This window comes from Esox lucius, chromosome 3, assembly GCF_011004845.1.
Source record: "Esox lucius isolate fEsoLuc1 chromosome 3, fEsoLuc1.pri, whole genome shotgun sequence".
Classification (NCBI taxonomy): domain Eukaryota; kingdom Metazoa; phylum Chordata; class Actinopteri; order Esociformes; family Esocidae; genus Esox; species Esox lucius.
Genome location: NC_047571.1, coordinates 21,773,669 through 21,788,581, shown reverse-complemented (window position 1 = coordinate 21,788,581; position 14,913 = coordinate 21,773,669). Strand labels below are relative to the sequence as shown.

The window sequence follows — 14,913 nt, the reverse complement described above, 5'->3', positions numbered from 1 at the left end:
TATATATATATATATATAAAACATTATTAGGGCAACAAAGTTAAATGTAAGTTTTCACTTAATGAATCCATTGTTTTTCATGGAGTCATAGACATCCTGGATGATAACACATTTTTCTGTCACACAATAACTCATGCCTTTGTTTACAAGAAACATGGTTTTGTCTATCTTTTAAGGGGCTCAATATAATTAACTCTTCCACAACCAAAGGTTAATTTCTAGCTCCTTTAGTTACTATCAAAAACAAGGTCAAACCAAACATCCTCTTTTAATCAACCCTCTACAAATGAGAAAGGTGTAGGAGCTACCACATTTGGGAACCAGGGAGTAATTAGGGCTTTTTCCTCACCTTGTTAGGTCAGGGATTCAAATAAGACAACTACCACCTTAATGATGAGGTTCAGATTGACAAACATGCACACAACACAATCAAAGGTTTTATTATTTTGTCACCATTCAGTTGATGTGCAGAGATCAGGAAAAGGAATGTATCAGAACTTCAGGTTTTGTACTGTAACTGGGGATAAATAGATACACTTTAAATAGAAAACCTAGTGTGGCAGAGGTTTTGGGGTAAAAAAATGAAATGAAATATTTTATACAATAGTGGAGAAAACAGTTTTTTTCTCTCAAATCTAATCATTTTCTGAAATGACTAACTTCAACTTGAATTAAAACCATTACATGGGAGTTAAGGAACGTTTGTCACAGAAGGAGTAAAGATCAAAGGTCTAGCACTGCACAGAAAAAAATACGAGTACAGGCAAAAGCCAGGTGACAAGAGACTATGACAAAGCATGCTTGCATTTGCCTTGTAAATACAACACCATTGACAGGATTTAATTCAAAGTACAAATAAACCAAACATGTATCCTTGTTGTTCAAAATAACAAAATATATGTACAGAAAATTATAAACATAATAAAAGTCCAAAAGCTCTACTCCCTCTAGAACTCTGCTTCTCAGGCATATCAGAAACCTAATTTGGCCAATTGGCAGCCCTACTGTCTAGGATGAGCAGCTCAATTGACTGGTTCAGTGGTTCCAACAGCAGTGGTTCCCAGTCCTGCCTCTAGAGATTGTACGTTTAAGTCCAGTACGTACAAAACCCACCAGTTTCCTGTTCAGGTGGGCATTACATTATTTAGATAGGATGGAACAAAAACCTGAACCTCACATTGACCAACGTAAGTAAGGCAGGCTTTTAAAATCATTCTCTGGTAAGGCTGCCCTTCTTGCCTGTCCACAACTCTCGGAGCTCCACCTGGCAGCCCAGGTCCCTGAGAGCAGCTTTGGCCAGGTCCCTGCAGTCCGGGTGGGCTGCCAGAGCCTGGGTGATTAGGGACTCTGCTCCCATCTCCAAGATGGGTTGGGTGAAGTGAGGCATGCGTGCCACCAGGTTCCTCAGCAGCATACAAGACTGTTTCTGAGGAAGAAAGAAATAGATCAAGCATGGATCTGAAAAAATTAAAAAGTGGTATTACCAAAAAAAGGTGGCTGTCAAAAATGTTTAGCCTACATAGGGCCAACAGGGAATTAAGGACATCCTTGTATTACTTGCACATTGAGGTCATTTGGGTGAGTCTTCATAGCCAGCAGAGCAGCCAGAGCCCCTCCCTCCTCCATAATGACCTGGCAGTTGTTGGGTTTGCGCAGAGCAAGGACAGAAAGAGCAGCACACCCCTGCTCACAGACCTGCAGGCAGGAGAGTACAACACAACATATAAACATTCAGTTGAGTTCCTTAAGTATTTGGACAGCAACACATTGGTCCTTAACAGACTAGACAGACATTTTAATTTGTTTATTTTCTTTAAATCTAAATACAGAACCCAGATTGAAGCCAATATTTGCAGGGGTTCTCAACCTTTTTGGTTACTACTACTACTACTACTACCTAATTAATTTTGACTTGAACTGGGTACCCTGATGTACCCCCAGATGTCCCAGTACCCCTGCCCAAGGTAACTGAAATGTGTCATTATGTCCATGTGAAAATGACAAACCTTATCAAAGAAGTTGAGTTTCCTCCAAACAGCTTTGATATGCTGGCAATATATAAATCATGTGGAGGTTATAGCGCCCCACTGTGGTTGGTATGGATATTCATGTTGAGCCTTGACTTGATGGAACAACTAACACTTTGTAAATATTTATTGGTGGTTTTAGGTACCGAACATTATAGCGGTGTTCAACATTTGTCAGTCGGTGTCACATATTATATCTGATGCTGATTGGTAATTTGGTCAGAGAAGTAGCTTTGAAAGTATTCTTCACAAAATTGTAAATGATGGACATTCCAGAGGCAAGTGTATTCCTAGTGAAGAGAGGGTCTATGTACTGAATATCATGACAAAAGTGGTGTGGGGCACACTTTGAAAACATCAGCATTTTTATCTCCTGTTATGGCATTACCATTTGGTTTATTCTTCTGTTATATCACTATGATCTGGTTAAATATTGTAAATGCTGTATGGCGATAGAGCCAGAGTCCATTCAATCATGGGGGACAAATATCGGGTGCTGGAGACAGAGGATAATTGTTTTGAATTTGGCCTAGTTGTGGCAATTCACAGCTTGAGTTGACACATTCTACATTTAGCAGTTTTAATGACTAATACAAAAATCACAGGAGCTGTAGGGTTTCACCTGAGCATTGCCCATGTGTCTGTTCATGGCGATGACAATGAGTTGTACTCCACCCGCATTTGTGATGGCATCTTTAACATCATCATTTCCTGCTATGGCCCTCAGCGTGCTCAGCACCTGCCTGGTCAGTTCCTGACAGGGGAGTGATGTAATTAGGGAGTAGATTAAACCAGCATTTGAACAATAGTCTTGGACAACCTCTTCTAACCTCTCTGGGACCCCAAGACGCAATAATTGGTTTTAATCCTGAACTAGCGCACCTGTTATCACAGGATGGCAGGTAGCCTAGCAGTTAATATTTGGCGAGTAGCCAAAAGGTAAGGATACTAAAAGGTGAAAAATCAGTCCATGTGCCCCTGAGCCCGGCACTTAATACTGGTCACTCCTGTATGGCTAATAGTATAAAATACTTTTCTGGAACAGCCTAAATCCATGCAACGACTTGGGGTCCCTGAGGAGAGGTTTGAAAAAGGCTAATGTCTGAGGCACTTCTGTCAGCATGACTTACATGGGACTCATAACTGTCTGCCAGCAGGGTCAACATGATCTTTAATCCTCCCAGCTCACAGATGTCCTGACAGAACTCATTTCTCACAGCCAGGCTGCACAGAGTAGCACACAGGACACTGAGCACAGGGGTGTTCTCGGGGTGTGCTGAGAGGGAGAAGAAACAGGAAATAGTTAAAATAGGTCACTATCATAAACAATAAATGTACATACAGCCTTTTATAATGACCCTATGCATTACCTTTGGCAGCCTCGATTATGACCTTCAACCCATTGTGTTCCAAAACAATCATCTTGGCATGTTCGTGAGCTTGACCGAATGGAACTCTGATGTCATCATCAAAGGTCATGTACCTCAGGGCAGTACAGGCCTCCTTGACCACATCAGAACGTCCAGAATGACACTGGATGGCACCGGTCAGCAACGGCAGTATTCCAGCCTTCACCAAATCCTGCCTGTTCTGCTCATGCTTTAAACAGCAATGACGGACAGCACGGATGCCTAGTAACGTCAGTGCAGGGTTTGTCTGGTACATGTCAAGGATGCTCACCAGGAGATCCTTACCCTCCGAGTCCAAGAGGTCTGGCTGGCCATCTGTCAGAGCAGCCAGGGAGGAGAGAGAGACCAGCAGATCATCTTGGTCCAAAAGAGTCTTTCTACAGCAAGATATGATTGTAGCATAGGCACCTTTCTGGGCTGCCAGGTGCCTCTGTGCGAAGCCAAGGGAACACTGCTCTGTGAAGCATTTCAGATCTGCAATAATACTACTGTCAGACGCTTTAAGGGATTCCAGAACCTGTAAATCGAAAAGGAACAGACCAGTGGCATGACAGGCAGCCTCGTGTTTTTTTGTGTTAAATATGACCCTAGCTCATTGAATGAATGTGAGTAGTGATCTCTTATGTTAAGAAAATGCCTTTTAGCAGACATTTGTTATTAAAGTGACTAACAGTCAATCATACATATTTTTTTGGCATCGCAATATTTTGGCATCCCAAGACCTACCAGAGCCAAGCGTTTTAGTCTGGATTTAACACTTCCACCAGCTGAGCTACAGAGGGCCACACTGTTGTTTTCTGTGCTGAACATACTCCATACCAACCTGAAGAACTTTATGCTCCTCCGTTTGATTATCAGAGGCTGCCGCAGGAACAGCTTTCACTATACAGCTGAGGTCCACCCCTGGAGAACGAGGCAAACCATTGGAGCGGGCCAAGATGTATCCAGGTTTAGAGGCAAGAAATCTAAAATGAACTACCTTAACATTATGATGACTCAAAATACACTGTTGACTAATTATATGGTTAAATTACACTATGTTAACACCACACGTTCATTGAGATCCAGATCAAATCATGTAGCTGTACCTTGGGACACAAACTGCTCCACCGCCTCCCTTAAGGCCTCCTCAGAGTCCATGTCAAACTCCTCGATGTTTTCCTTTACCACTGCATCGAAGGTCTCCTGGGTGATCCTGCGACAGGCCATGTCTGCAACGTTCCGTTCCACTCAGATGAAGAAACCACTGAAACTGCAATAAAACAACGTCACTAAATAGCCCGCAAGGTCTTCTCAAACATGATTGTTATCGTTGACTGCGTGTTTGCGGGTAAAATATTAGTGTCAGGTGACAACTAGATGCTTAAAGATTTACCACCAGAAACAAATGTGTTTTATGCCTCTAGAAGATAAGCTATCTAGCTGCTACCACCCCACCCACCCCCAGCTGAACAAGTAGGAGACAATGCATATCTTGTCTCCTTTACACGGACACACTGTGGTTTCAACATGTAGCCCAGCTTCAAGTCCCAGAATTGGCTAATATAAGCAAACTGTCTGAAGCTGTACAGCATTTAGCTACCCACTGTAACTAGGCCATGGACATTTGCTTTACTTGTTTTTATCAATTGGCCGCAAAATACGGTGCTTTTAATCGGTAGACGGTTCTAATGGAATATGAATCGTTTGCAGTACTATTGGATTTTAAACTGGGAATCCGTATAAGCACTTTGTGACCACTGCTGTAAAAAACGTTCATTAAATATATTTAATTGATATCCAAACAATGTCCAACAAAAAAGTGAATACAGGATAAGAATTAGAGTATTGTGCGAGTATCAAATAAGTATTTGATGCATTCACTATAATAGGCATTAAATGGGATGCAAATGATGTAATATTGTTGTCACCAGAACAATACCAGTGTATTACTGAACAATACTACTACGTTGCCTAATTATCATGGGTGGTTACATACATGCTATAAAGCTGGTCCCAGAATACATGACTTGAGCCTAAAAGTAATTGAGTCTAGAGGCTATTTCATCCAACAAGCTAGCTAGAAGGCGCCTGCAAAATGTATCAGACTTTACAGAAAGATAGCGAAATGCCGACTAGTTACCTATTTGTTCAGACGGTTGCAGTGTTTTTATTAAACGGAATTACATGTATACTTTTCTAACGTGTTCAGATAGGGAACGGGTACCTCACAAAATAATAGCGTGTTCTCGGATCACTTACCACCCGTTCAACACCACCCAGTGACTGTGCAGCTGGATTACGCAAATAACGTATCAGTGTTGTGGTCGATTACTACGTAGATAGTTTGTGAATATTAGAACATACGCAGGATCTTCAAATAAATCGTCTCGGCTAGGTTGATCTTTCATTTAAAAATTTAGTTCCGCATACTCTTTTTGTTTCAGGGCTAGCTAACAAAACCGGAAACTAAAGTTAATCAATACAACAAAAACATTGGACTGAGATCAGAGTATTGGCGATAGAGCCTGCTATTTATATCACAGCTGAAAATAATCAAAGTTAATCATATTTAAAATCATGTTTCAAAAGTTAAATAAACGCATTCAGTTTTAATTTCACATGGAATAAATTACTATGTTGTAGCTTATCAAGAGGCAGGGCCCGGGGATCTTTAGTTACAGTTTCCACTGAATAAGGAAATCGCGCGGGGTCTCTTTCTCTTTATGAGCGTAACCAGGAAAATAACCACCAACCACAACAATTGGTGAAGTCAAAGAACATAACTGATCCTAGATCAGCTTTATGTAGCAAAGTATCGCTGAACAGCCGCAGTGGTGAGATAGCGGTGGCGACTGTTGATGTTTTTGTTGTCAGCAAAATGGCGACAAGCGGAGAGGCCCCGGAATCTTGGTACCTGGCTCTGCTCGGCTTTGCCGAACATTTTCGGACGTCTAGTCCCCCGAAGATCCGTCTCTGCGTCCACTGTCTACAGGCGGTGTTTCAGTTCAAGCCGCCACAGAGGGTCGAGGCCCGAACTCATCTCCAGTTGGGCTCAGTACTATACCACCACACCAAGAACACCGAACTCGCGCGGAGCCACTTGGAGAAAGCGGTGAGCATTTTCTAGGAAACTCCGTGGATTTGGTAAAGGGATGGGAATATAAGGCCCATCTATGGCAAAGCCCTGTGTTACTTTTAAGCGAACTATCGTGGTAGTTTTATCAGTGAGAATAATACAATTTCGCGTGCCAAAAACAACAATTATTTGGACATCAATCAAGTTATTCAACAGTCCATGTAAAAAAAAAAAAAAAAATAGTAACTTTGGCATTCTGTTTTCTTTCACAGTGGTTCATATCACAACAAGTATCCTTTAATGTTAGAATGACATTTGTGTGAGCGTCAGACTGAACAGTGCGTGCCATGTCGTGTGTTAGAGCTTGCATCTAATTGAATGTCTTCCCCCTGTCTCCATGCTTTTACGTTTTTATTTTCTTTATTGATACTAATGTTATCATGTAGAAAGATATCTATTTCCTTATAAAAGAATGCTAGATCCCTCAGTTTGAAGATGTTAAATTTGAAGCTGCAAGTCTTCTGTCTGAACTTTACTGCCAACAGGTAAGATAAGTATAAAGTTGTTACTGATCCCTGAATGGCCTCAGTGTTCACATGCTTATAGTTATATTGTTCATTTGTACAGTCATTCCACATTTATCAAGACAAAATGAAATTGTCGTTCATTTTCCTCTGACGTCATGTATTCATAAAGTAGGCTTAATTAGTAATCCAATCTTTGTCTTATCTGTCATTGAGTGGTTTTTGTATGTGAAACTCTAAAACAATAAGAAAGCAGCATACAGTACAGAATGCTGTTTAGAAAACAGGTTGTTGGCTTCTTTACTGTTTTGCCGTAACTGTTATTCAAGTCAGTGAACTGATGATTATATTGGATCTGGTCTTCATTTGAAGAATCTGGTTGACTCTGCAAAGCCCCTGCTGAGGAAAGCCATTCAGATCTCCCAGCAAACTCCTTACTGGCACTGCAGGTTACTCTTTCAACTGGCGGTAAATTAACCTAACAACTGCAATTATTTCCTTTTAGAATTAATATCAGTTAAATTAGGTCTGTAATCATGGTCAATATGTTAGATAATAGTTTGCATGTATGTTGGTCATCATTTACTTGTCCTTAATATTGGGTTAAAGTTATTTTATCCTGTTCTTTATTTGGTCTTAGCAACTGCACACACTGGAGAAGGATCTGGTGTCAGCCTGTGACCTTCTGGGGGTAGGGGCAGAGTATGCCCGGGTGGTAGGCTCTGAATACACCAGGTAAGGTATCATGGTAGAACAAATCACAAGGTAACCAGTATGATCAGTTCTGGTAGTGTGTGTGTGTGTGTGTGTGTGTGTGTGTGTGTGTGTGTGTGTGTGTGTGTGTGTGTGTGTGTGTGTGTGTGTGTGTGTGTGTGTGTGTGTGTGTGTGTGTGTGTGTGTGTGTGTGTGTGTTGTTTTTTCTTCAGTCTTTTACTGGCCCATTGACACAGTGTTTTACGGTTTACATAGTGATGCTGTCTGGCCTGTATGACGTTGCTGATTTTGTTTTTTTTCCATCGTACACAGAGCTCTCTTTCTGTTGAGCAAAGGGATGGTAAGTTGAAACATACTGATCATCATAAAAACATTATCTTGTGATGATGAACTAAAATCAAGTAGAGATATATTGATAAGTAAATTAACTCTTAACGTTATGACCCCCCCCCCCAAGTAAACATGTAAAGAATATATATGTGTAGTTTCTTCGGTCTGGTGGTCAAAACACTTCTATAACACCAGAGTCACAGCAAACATGTCCTGAATTATATTTTCCAAAAAAGAAATGAGGCTGTGATTGTGACGTCTTTTAAGAAGAGTGAAATGTCATCTTGTGTGTTTGTGTAAAGTTGCTGCTGATGGAGAGGAAGCTGGGTGAGGTGCACCCTTTGCTGACACTGTGTGGCACCATCGTGGAGAACTGGCAGGGAAACCCCATCCAGAAGGAGTCCCTCCGAGTTTTCTTCCTGGTGCTGCAGGTCACACACTACCTGGATGCTGGACAGGTACAAAATCTCCTTCTGTCAAACGTACATTAACATTTACAAAGAATTTAACTCACTGTTAAATGATAGCTGCCAGCTTTAGAATATAGACAGGAAGGTTCATCTCATATTCCTACTCTACACTAGCTATAGGAAATCTATGGTATGCCTTACTCCGTTGGAGTACGGTGTGAGTAGTGATCACAAAGGCCTGCTTGCGCAAGTCTAGTCACAGGCAACAAAATGTAACAGTCCATCGCCTGTTATAGAAACCGTTTGAACGCTTGAATTACAGCTGCATGAACACAATTAACACTTATCATACAGAACAGACGTTGTTCCAAACGGAAACCCACCTGTAAAGGCGCACGCGTGACTGACGTAACAGATGTGTCTGTGTGGGGTGTCAGGTGAAGAGCGTGAAGCCCTGTCTGAAGCAGCTGCAGCAGTGCATCCAGACCATCTCCACACTCCACGACGACGAGATCCTGCCCAGTAATCCCGCCGACCTCTTCCACTGGCTGCCCAAGGAGCACATGTGTGTCCTCGTCTACCTGGTGAGATACTGACCCAGCACTTGAACGTTTGACCTCTCCACGTCCCTGTTTCGCCGCTGTCGCTGGGGATGTTATAAAGGGTCGTTTTCTTTTCTCTCACAGGTTACAGTCATGCACTCAATGCAAGCTGGCTACCTGGAGAAGGCCCAGAAATACACAGACAAAGCACTCATGCAGCTGGAAAAGCTCAAAAGTAAGTGATGGTAATCCCCACTGGAATTAGTTACCAAAGTCATTTTCAATATGATCTCTCTGAGCCTCACCTGACCATCATCCTTTCACTCAGAGTAAGTCTTTCAGTCATTTTCAGCTGTAGTAGCATTAATGGCCAGATTGCAGCAAAAGGACCAACATAAAATGTGCAGGTTACTACTGATGTTTCATTACTAACCCAAGTCTTTTATTGGCGCTAAAACAACCTTTGTTGCCACAAAAAAATAAAGTGTTAACCAGCTGGTCTAATTCAGTTACAGTGCCAGACTTGCAAAATAATAGCTTAAATGGCACATGCCAGTATTGGTCTTCGTTCGCTGAGTCTGCCACCAATTAATTAATATTCAGTTCAGTTCAGATCAGATCTATGGAAATATTTAAAAGGTAAATCTGAGAATATCATAATATTTCAAATGAAGTTCTAGGACTGGACATTTGACTTTGTTTTTCTTGTCATTTTCTTCTAGTGCTGGACTCCAGCCCCATCTTGTCCACATTTCAAGTCATTCTACTTGAGCACATCATAATGTGTCGACTCGTTACCGGCCACAAAGCAACGGCCCTGCAAGAGGTACGGAAGTGGCTGCACGCACACGTTCATTCATATACCGACAGTCACACTGACCTGGCAACCACCTTCATGTTGATGTCTGCCCATTCTCAGATCTCTCAGGTGTGTCAGCTGTGCGCACAGTCACCCAGGCTGTTCACCAACCATGCATCACAGCTGCACACCCTGCTAGTGAGTATCAAGAGATGTAACCGCTGCCCGACGCCTTCAAGTGATTTGATATATCCGTTTGTTGTTATGGACAGGAAGGGGTTTCTTCCTGATTTATTCATGCCAGGGAGGGATAAGTACAGGCCACCGGTGGGGGGGGGATTGTCCTGTCGGGTGTGACGGGTCGGGCTTCTGAGGGCGGGGGCTCACGCCTGTCGCCGCCTGTGTTTTCAGGGGCTGTACTGTATCTCCGTGAACTGCATGGACAACGCGGAGGCCCAGTTCACCGCCGCCCTGCGGGTGAGTGACGTGAGTGTGTCTCCTAAGATCCCTTTTGGAAAGCTTCCCAACCTCTCCGTCCCGGGTGGGCTAACTGAAATACCTGTGCCTTTCACTCTCCCAGCTGACCACGCACCAGGAGCTGTGGGCGTTCATCGTAACAAACCTGGCCAGCGTCTACATCAGGGAGGGCAACCGGCACCAGGAGGTCAGAGGGCATTTGGGGTGCATTCAAGATCGCTGGGTTTATGTAGATATGATGAATGCGATTCCTATCCTTGCTATAATGTCTTTTTTTTATTTTTATAATAGCTTTATAGCCTGTTGGAGAGGATAAACCCAGATCACAACTTTCCTGTCAGGTATGAAAATGTTTGTATTCTTACCAATGAATTTTGCCGAGTCAAGTGCAGCCTTGCGACTATGATGTTGGATTCTCCTGTTCCTCTCCCGTTCCAGCTCTCATTGTCTGCGGGCAGCAGCCTTCTACATCCGTGGCCTCCTCTCGTTCTTCCAGGGACGCTACAACGAGGCTAAGTACGTTTATCGACTGCTCACCATACTCTGGTAGAATCCATTTCCAATTCATCACATAGAAATAAATTCATCATAGACATGAATAAATAGATGGCACAACATAATTTGCAACTAGACAAACACAAAACAGATTTTGGTTATTGGGGCCTAGACCCAAACAGAGAAACTATGCTTTCTGTTTTTTGACCAAGTCCTTCTTTACTAAAGAAACATTCCCAAAGTGTCTATGCCAATGCTGAGAGTTGAATGCACACTTTTATCACTAAGAAGCTTGACAGACAGACAAACAGATTCATATTTAATTGACTTTTAATGCCCTACATGGCTAAACACGTGTCTGGCAGGTTTTTAGATGTGTGTGGTCACTGCCTCAGATCCAGTGGTATGGGCTTCATAGTTCCAAAGGTGAAAACCAAAATCTTTGCGCCGGCCTCATTTAGCCCCCCTGTGTTTCTGTCTAACACATGTTCTTCAAGAACCTTTTTAGAAACATTATTTTATCCTTTTCTTTTTACTTATAAAGCACCCTGAAATGCATTTTAATGTAATTAAGTTGCATAATAAGTGTGACTTGTAAACCTAAGAGCATACATGTGAACGTAAAACGCCGACAGAAATGTGTGTGACTGTCCCATTAGGCGCTTCCTGAGGGAGACTCTGAAGATGTCCAATGCTGAAGACCTGAATCGTCTGACCGCCTGCTCTCTGGTTCTACTGGGACATATCTTCTACGTGCTTGGGAACCACCGGGTGAGGCACCTCCGGGTCTTGTAGTGCCTGCAATGCCTCAGTATTGCCAGGAGGTCTGACTCAACCTGAACTATTCATCTGTCTTGGGTTTCTCCAGGAGAGCAGCAACATGGTGGTTCCAGCCATGCAGCTGGCCAGCAAAATCCCAGACATGTCAGTCCAGCTCTGGTCCTCGGCTCTGCTCAAGGGTAAGAAAACCACTGTGTGCGTGTGTGAAAGGTTGAGAGTTGTACTGACTGACACGGTTTTCCTCCCCATAGATCTGAACAAGGCATGCGGAAACACAATAGACGCCCACGAGGCAGCTCAGATGCACCAGAACTTCTCCCAGCAACTCCTGCAGGACCACATTGCTGCATGCAGCCTCCCTGAGCACAACCTTATTAGTGTAAGGATTCCTCAACCAATGGCTTTATTTCTTCACCGCTGTCCAAACTTCATTAGAATAAGAGCTCATCACGCAATTAATCATTCAATCAATTGATACATCAGCCAATTAGGATCAATATATTTATATGGTAAATGTTTATCCACGTACAAATGAGGAATGGATGATAAGAGAGCGGTTTTTGTTGTTTCAGTGGACGGACGGACCCCCTCCGGTTGGCCAGTTTCAGGCCCAGAACGGACCCACTACCAGCCTGGCCAACCTGCTCTGAGCACCACCTGGTCGTGGGAGAGTGGGAGGGGAGGGGGGGGAAAGAAGGGGAGGACTCTGATCGGCATACAGCCTAGGGGATCGTCGGTGTCCAACATTGGCTGGCTTTTATTGACATTACCATGCCAACGAGCAGAGTTAACCAATGCAGAATCGGAATACTACCTAGGCCACATATTTTATATGGAATTCTATAGATCATACCTTATTCTTTCACTGGTAGGATTTTTTTAGTGGGCGGGTGGTGGGGAGTGCACAGGGGATAATGTCTTTAGGTGGTGACATGAAAGAGAGTATAGATCGCTGATCTTGCACCTACCTCAGAGAGGCTGCCACTGGGCATTGCATTAGCAGAGACTAAATAACGAAAATAGTGTACCATCTATAGTAAAATTTCAAATCTGAGGCCCTTTATCTAAGTTCAAGTTTTTACCGATAACCACATGGCAGTCAAAGACACTGATAAGCTACCTATAAGGTAAACTATCGCCCCCTGACAAGAAGCTAGCTTTTTGGTCTAGCTGGTGGTGTGTGGTTTAAATAAAATTTCTGACAACGAGTTAAATAACAGGTTTTTACACACAGTGAAAAGACACCACCTGTACTCCAGGCAGAACAGTAAACCTGTTGGAAGATGGTTTGTTGGATACTGGAGCAACATGTTCTGGAGTGGCATTGGATTGGATTAATATTTGTCTTCTTTTTTTTTTTTTACTTGATAATCATTTTGAATTGAAAATTGTAGGGAATATTTTTCCACCATTTTTTTTCAGTAGGTGATAACTCAAACGTTACACTTCACTTGGATATTTTATTCCTACTAATTTTACCTCTTGTTGTTTCCTTCATGTTTGGCACCTTGTAACTCTCACCACCCCTGCAGTCCTGTTCTAAAAATGATTGTCCCTCTAAAAACTTGCCTATAGTACCCGTTGCAACCAGATGGGGGTACTGCAGAGTCGTATTGGAGCAACCTGTTGGTGAAACGCCAAAGGACGCTCCAACCTGTATTTTAATAAACTTATCAGGGTTTGTCCCCTAACAAATCTATCACCAAGAATACCACAGTGCGTATTTTCTAAATCTATTTAAATGTCATCATATTTTTTTTTTTAGTAACGTATCACAATGCAGACTCTTATTTTAGCAACCATGTTGAAATGATACCTGTGTGTTGCAAATATTTACCTCTTTATTTTTAACAAATTAATCAATTTACTAGAGTTTGTAAATTTCACTATTTATATACCACATTGGACAATAGTTTCACTATTTTGTTGATTTTTGTGAAGATATGGCAGAAAATGTATGTGTATTTTTATGTTTCTTATGAATAATGATTTAAACATGAAAGTGCTACGTTTGGTCAGTTGTCAAACAAAATGCTACAACTATGACAGCCTTAAGTCGGTTATTTTCAAGTATATGTTACACTGTGGGTCATTAGGGTATTTTAATACTGGTAATGTTTTTAAATCCTTTTTTCCCCTCCAATACATTTTCAAAAACATTTTTTAATTAAAATTGAAAATGGACATTAAGTTATCAATTGCATCAACTGGCCTTTCTGCTGATCTGAAACGCTCCCATTTACAAACGCCATCATCCTAATCTTTTGTATGTGACTGCCCGTGTTTTCCTTGCCTGCCGGCGGAGAGTTACTGGAACCATGGGTGTCCGGGGTGGTCAGCCAGGATCTTTCTTGCATCTTCTCTTACTCTGGAGCCTTGTAGGACCTTGGTTGATGGTAGACAGCCATTGACTTTTCCTGCAGATCAGACAATGCGTTACAGATAACCCCTTCGGTGGGCAAACGCGACCCAAAGCCATAGGAGGAGTTGAGGTCGGACACTACGGTTCATATGCAAAGCCGGATCAGAATCTTTTATTTTATTTTTTTTCTTCACCTGTCACAAGTGGTATGTCATTGGTCTCGAGGCAACAATCATCTACAAGTTCTGTTCAAACCCTGTACACACTGTGACTGTGAAAACTGCTTAAAATACACATTTGTACATGTTTGTTTGAGGGCATGTTTATGCTTAATGCGTACGAGGAGATGCGTGAAAATGGCTGACGTAGACCAATCAATGATGGAAATGTCAATTTGAATGAGTGTAGATTTATTAAGTCAGTGTGATTGGGCATGGTTTTTGCATCGTGAACGGGCTCTGCAGATATTGATCAAATCTAAATGTTTGAATATGTGAAAAAGGGAAGTGTCTAGATGTCCCAGTGACCTAGTCTCTCGGCTGTTTGCCGTACCCTGTATCTGATGAGTTTGTACACAAATTCTAATACTTATTCCCTATCAATCTCTAAAGGTTTACTTTGATTCTCAGTGTCTTTAGCACCATACTATTTCACAACACTGATTCTTTCCTGCAAACCTGCTCCAATCAAAGACACGATTTAAGACATTTGAGGTGTATTGTATGGTTTGGACACCATAGTCATTGAATATGTCAGTTAATATTTCCTATAAACCACTGATACAGAATTACATATTATCTTCCCCCTAATGATGAAGGCTAGTGTTGTGGCACTGTAACCTGGTCCTACATCTGTTGTTGGATGTATGTACTACATCAAGCCAATGTGAGCCAGTTCTGCGATCAGTCCTTCAGAAACCAATCATGTCTTTGTCTGATTTGCAGAGTCAAGGCTGTGACACTGCAGTTTAATGTAAACAAACTGCA

General features: G+C 42.1%; 2 protein-coding genes across 5 annotated transcripts; one reads left to right on the top strand and one right to left on the bottom strand.

The window, feature by feature from the left end:
- Positions 1-417: 417 nt before the first annotated feature.
- On the bottom strand, positions 418-5,762 carry armc6 (armadillo repeat containing 6). Of its 2 annotated transcripts, none has more exons than XM_010888027.4 (8): positions 5,678-5,762; positions 4,525-4,688; positions 4,260-4,339; positions 3,398-3,953; positions 3,158-3,303; positions 2,650-2,781; positions 1,558-1,695; positions 418-1,426 (listed from the first exon to the last, which is right to left on the bottom strand). In XM_010888027.4, the coding sequence occupies exons 2-8, from the start codon at positions 4,643-4,645 to the stop codon at positions 1,211-1,213; spliced, it is 1,389 nt and encodes a 462-aa protein (XP_010886329.1). In that variant the 5' UTR covers positions 4,646-4,688; positions 5,678-5,762; the 3' UTR covers positions 418-1,210. The 2 variants fall into 2 exon arrangements, with proteins under 2 accessions (XP_010886329.1, XP_010886339.1); XM_010888037.3 differs by lacking the exon at positions 5,678-5,762 and adding an exon at positions 5,559-5,668.
- Positions 5,763-6,006: 244 nt separating this feature from the next.
- mau2 (MAU2 sister chromatid cohesion factor) lies at positions 6,007-14,235 on the top strand. 3 transcript variants are annotated; one of them, XM_020045486.2, is made up of 19 exons: positions 6,007-6,530; positions 6,767-6,784; positions 6,974-7,039; positions 7,391-7,486; positions 7,659-7,753; positions 8,045-8,072; positions 8,368-8,520; positions 8,910-9,056; positions 9,159-9,249; positions 9,737-9,840; positions 9,934-10,011; positions 10,225-10,299; positions 10,394-10,477; positions 10,582-10,631; positions 10,729-10,806; positions 11,445-11,556; positions 11,654-11,744; positions 11,817-11,944; positions 12,138-14,235. In XM_020045486.2, exons 1-19 carry the CDS (start codon positions 6,297-6,299, stop codon positions 12,213-12,215), a joined length of 1,806 nt encoding a protein of 601 aa, XP_019901045.2. In that variant the 5' UTR covers positions 6,007-6,296; the 3' UTR covers positions 12,216-14,235. The 3 variants fall into 3 exon arrangements, with proteins under 3 accessions (XP_019901045.2, XP_010886379.2, XP_010886370.2); XM_010888077.3 differs by having other exon boundaries at positions 8,365-8,520; positions 10,225-10,290; XM_010888068.3 differs by having other exon boundaries at positions 8,365-8,520.
- Positions 14,236-14,913: the final 678 nt, after the last annotated feature.

What these genes read in the sequence shown, in the direction of transcription:
- armc6 (XM_010888027.4), bottom strand. Translation starts at nt 4,645, where the DNA reads ATGGCCTGTCGCAGGATCACCCAGGAGACCTTCGATGCAGTGGTAAAG. An exon ending in GGAGCAGTTTGTGTCCCAAG is followed by an intron (nt 4,340 to 4,524) that starts GTACAGCTACAT and finishes CTCGTTCTCCAG; the next exon opens with GGGTGGACCTCAGCTGTATA. An exon ending in GACACATGGGCAATGCTCAG is followed by an intron (nt 1,696 to 2,649) that starts GTGAAACCCTAC and finishes TCCTGCCTGCAG; the next exon opens with GTCTGTGAGCAGGGGTGTGC.
- mau2 (XM_010888068.3), top strand. Translation starts at nt 6,297, where the DNA reads ATGGCGACAAGCGGAGAGGCCCCGGAATCTTGGTACCTGGCTCTGCTC. An exon ending in TGTGTGTCCTCGTCTACCTG is followed by an intron (nt 9,057 to 9,158) that starts GTGAGATACTGA and finishes TTTCTCTCACAG; the next exon opens with GTTACAGTCATGCACTCAAT. An exon ending in CTGAGCACAACCTTATTAGT is followed by an intron (nt 11,945 to 12,137) that starts GTAAGGATTCCT and finishes TTGTTGTTTCAG; the next exon opens with TGGACGGACGGACCCCCTCC.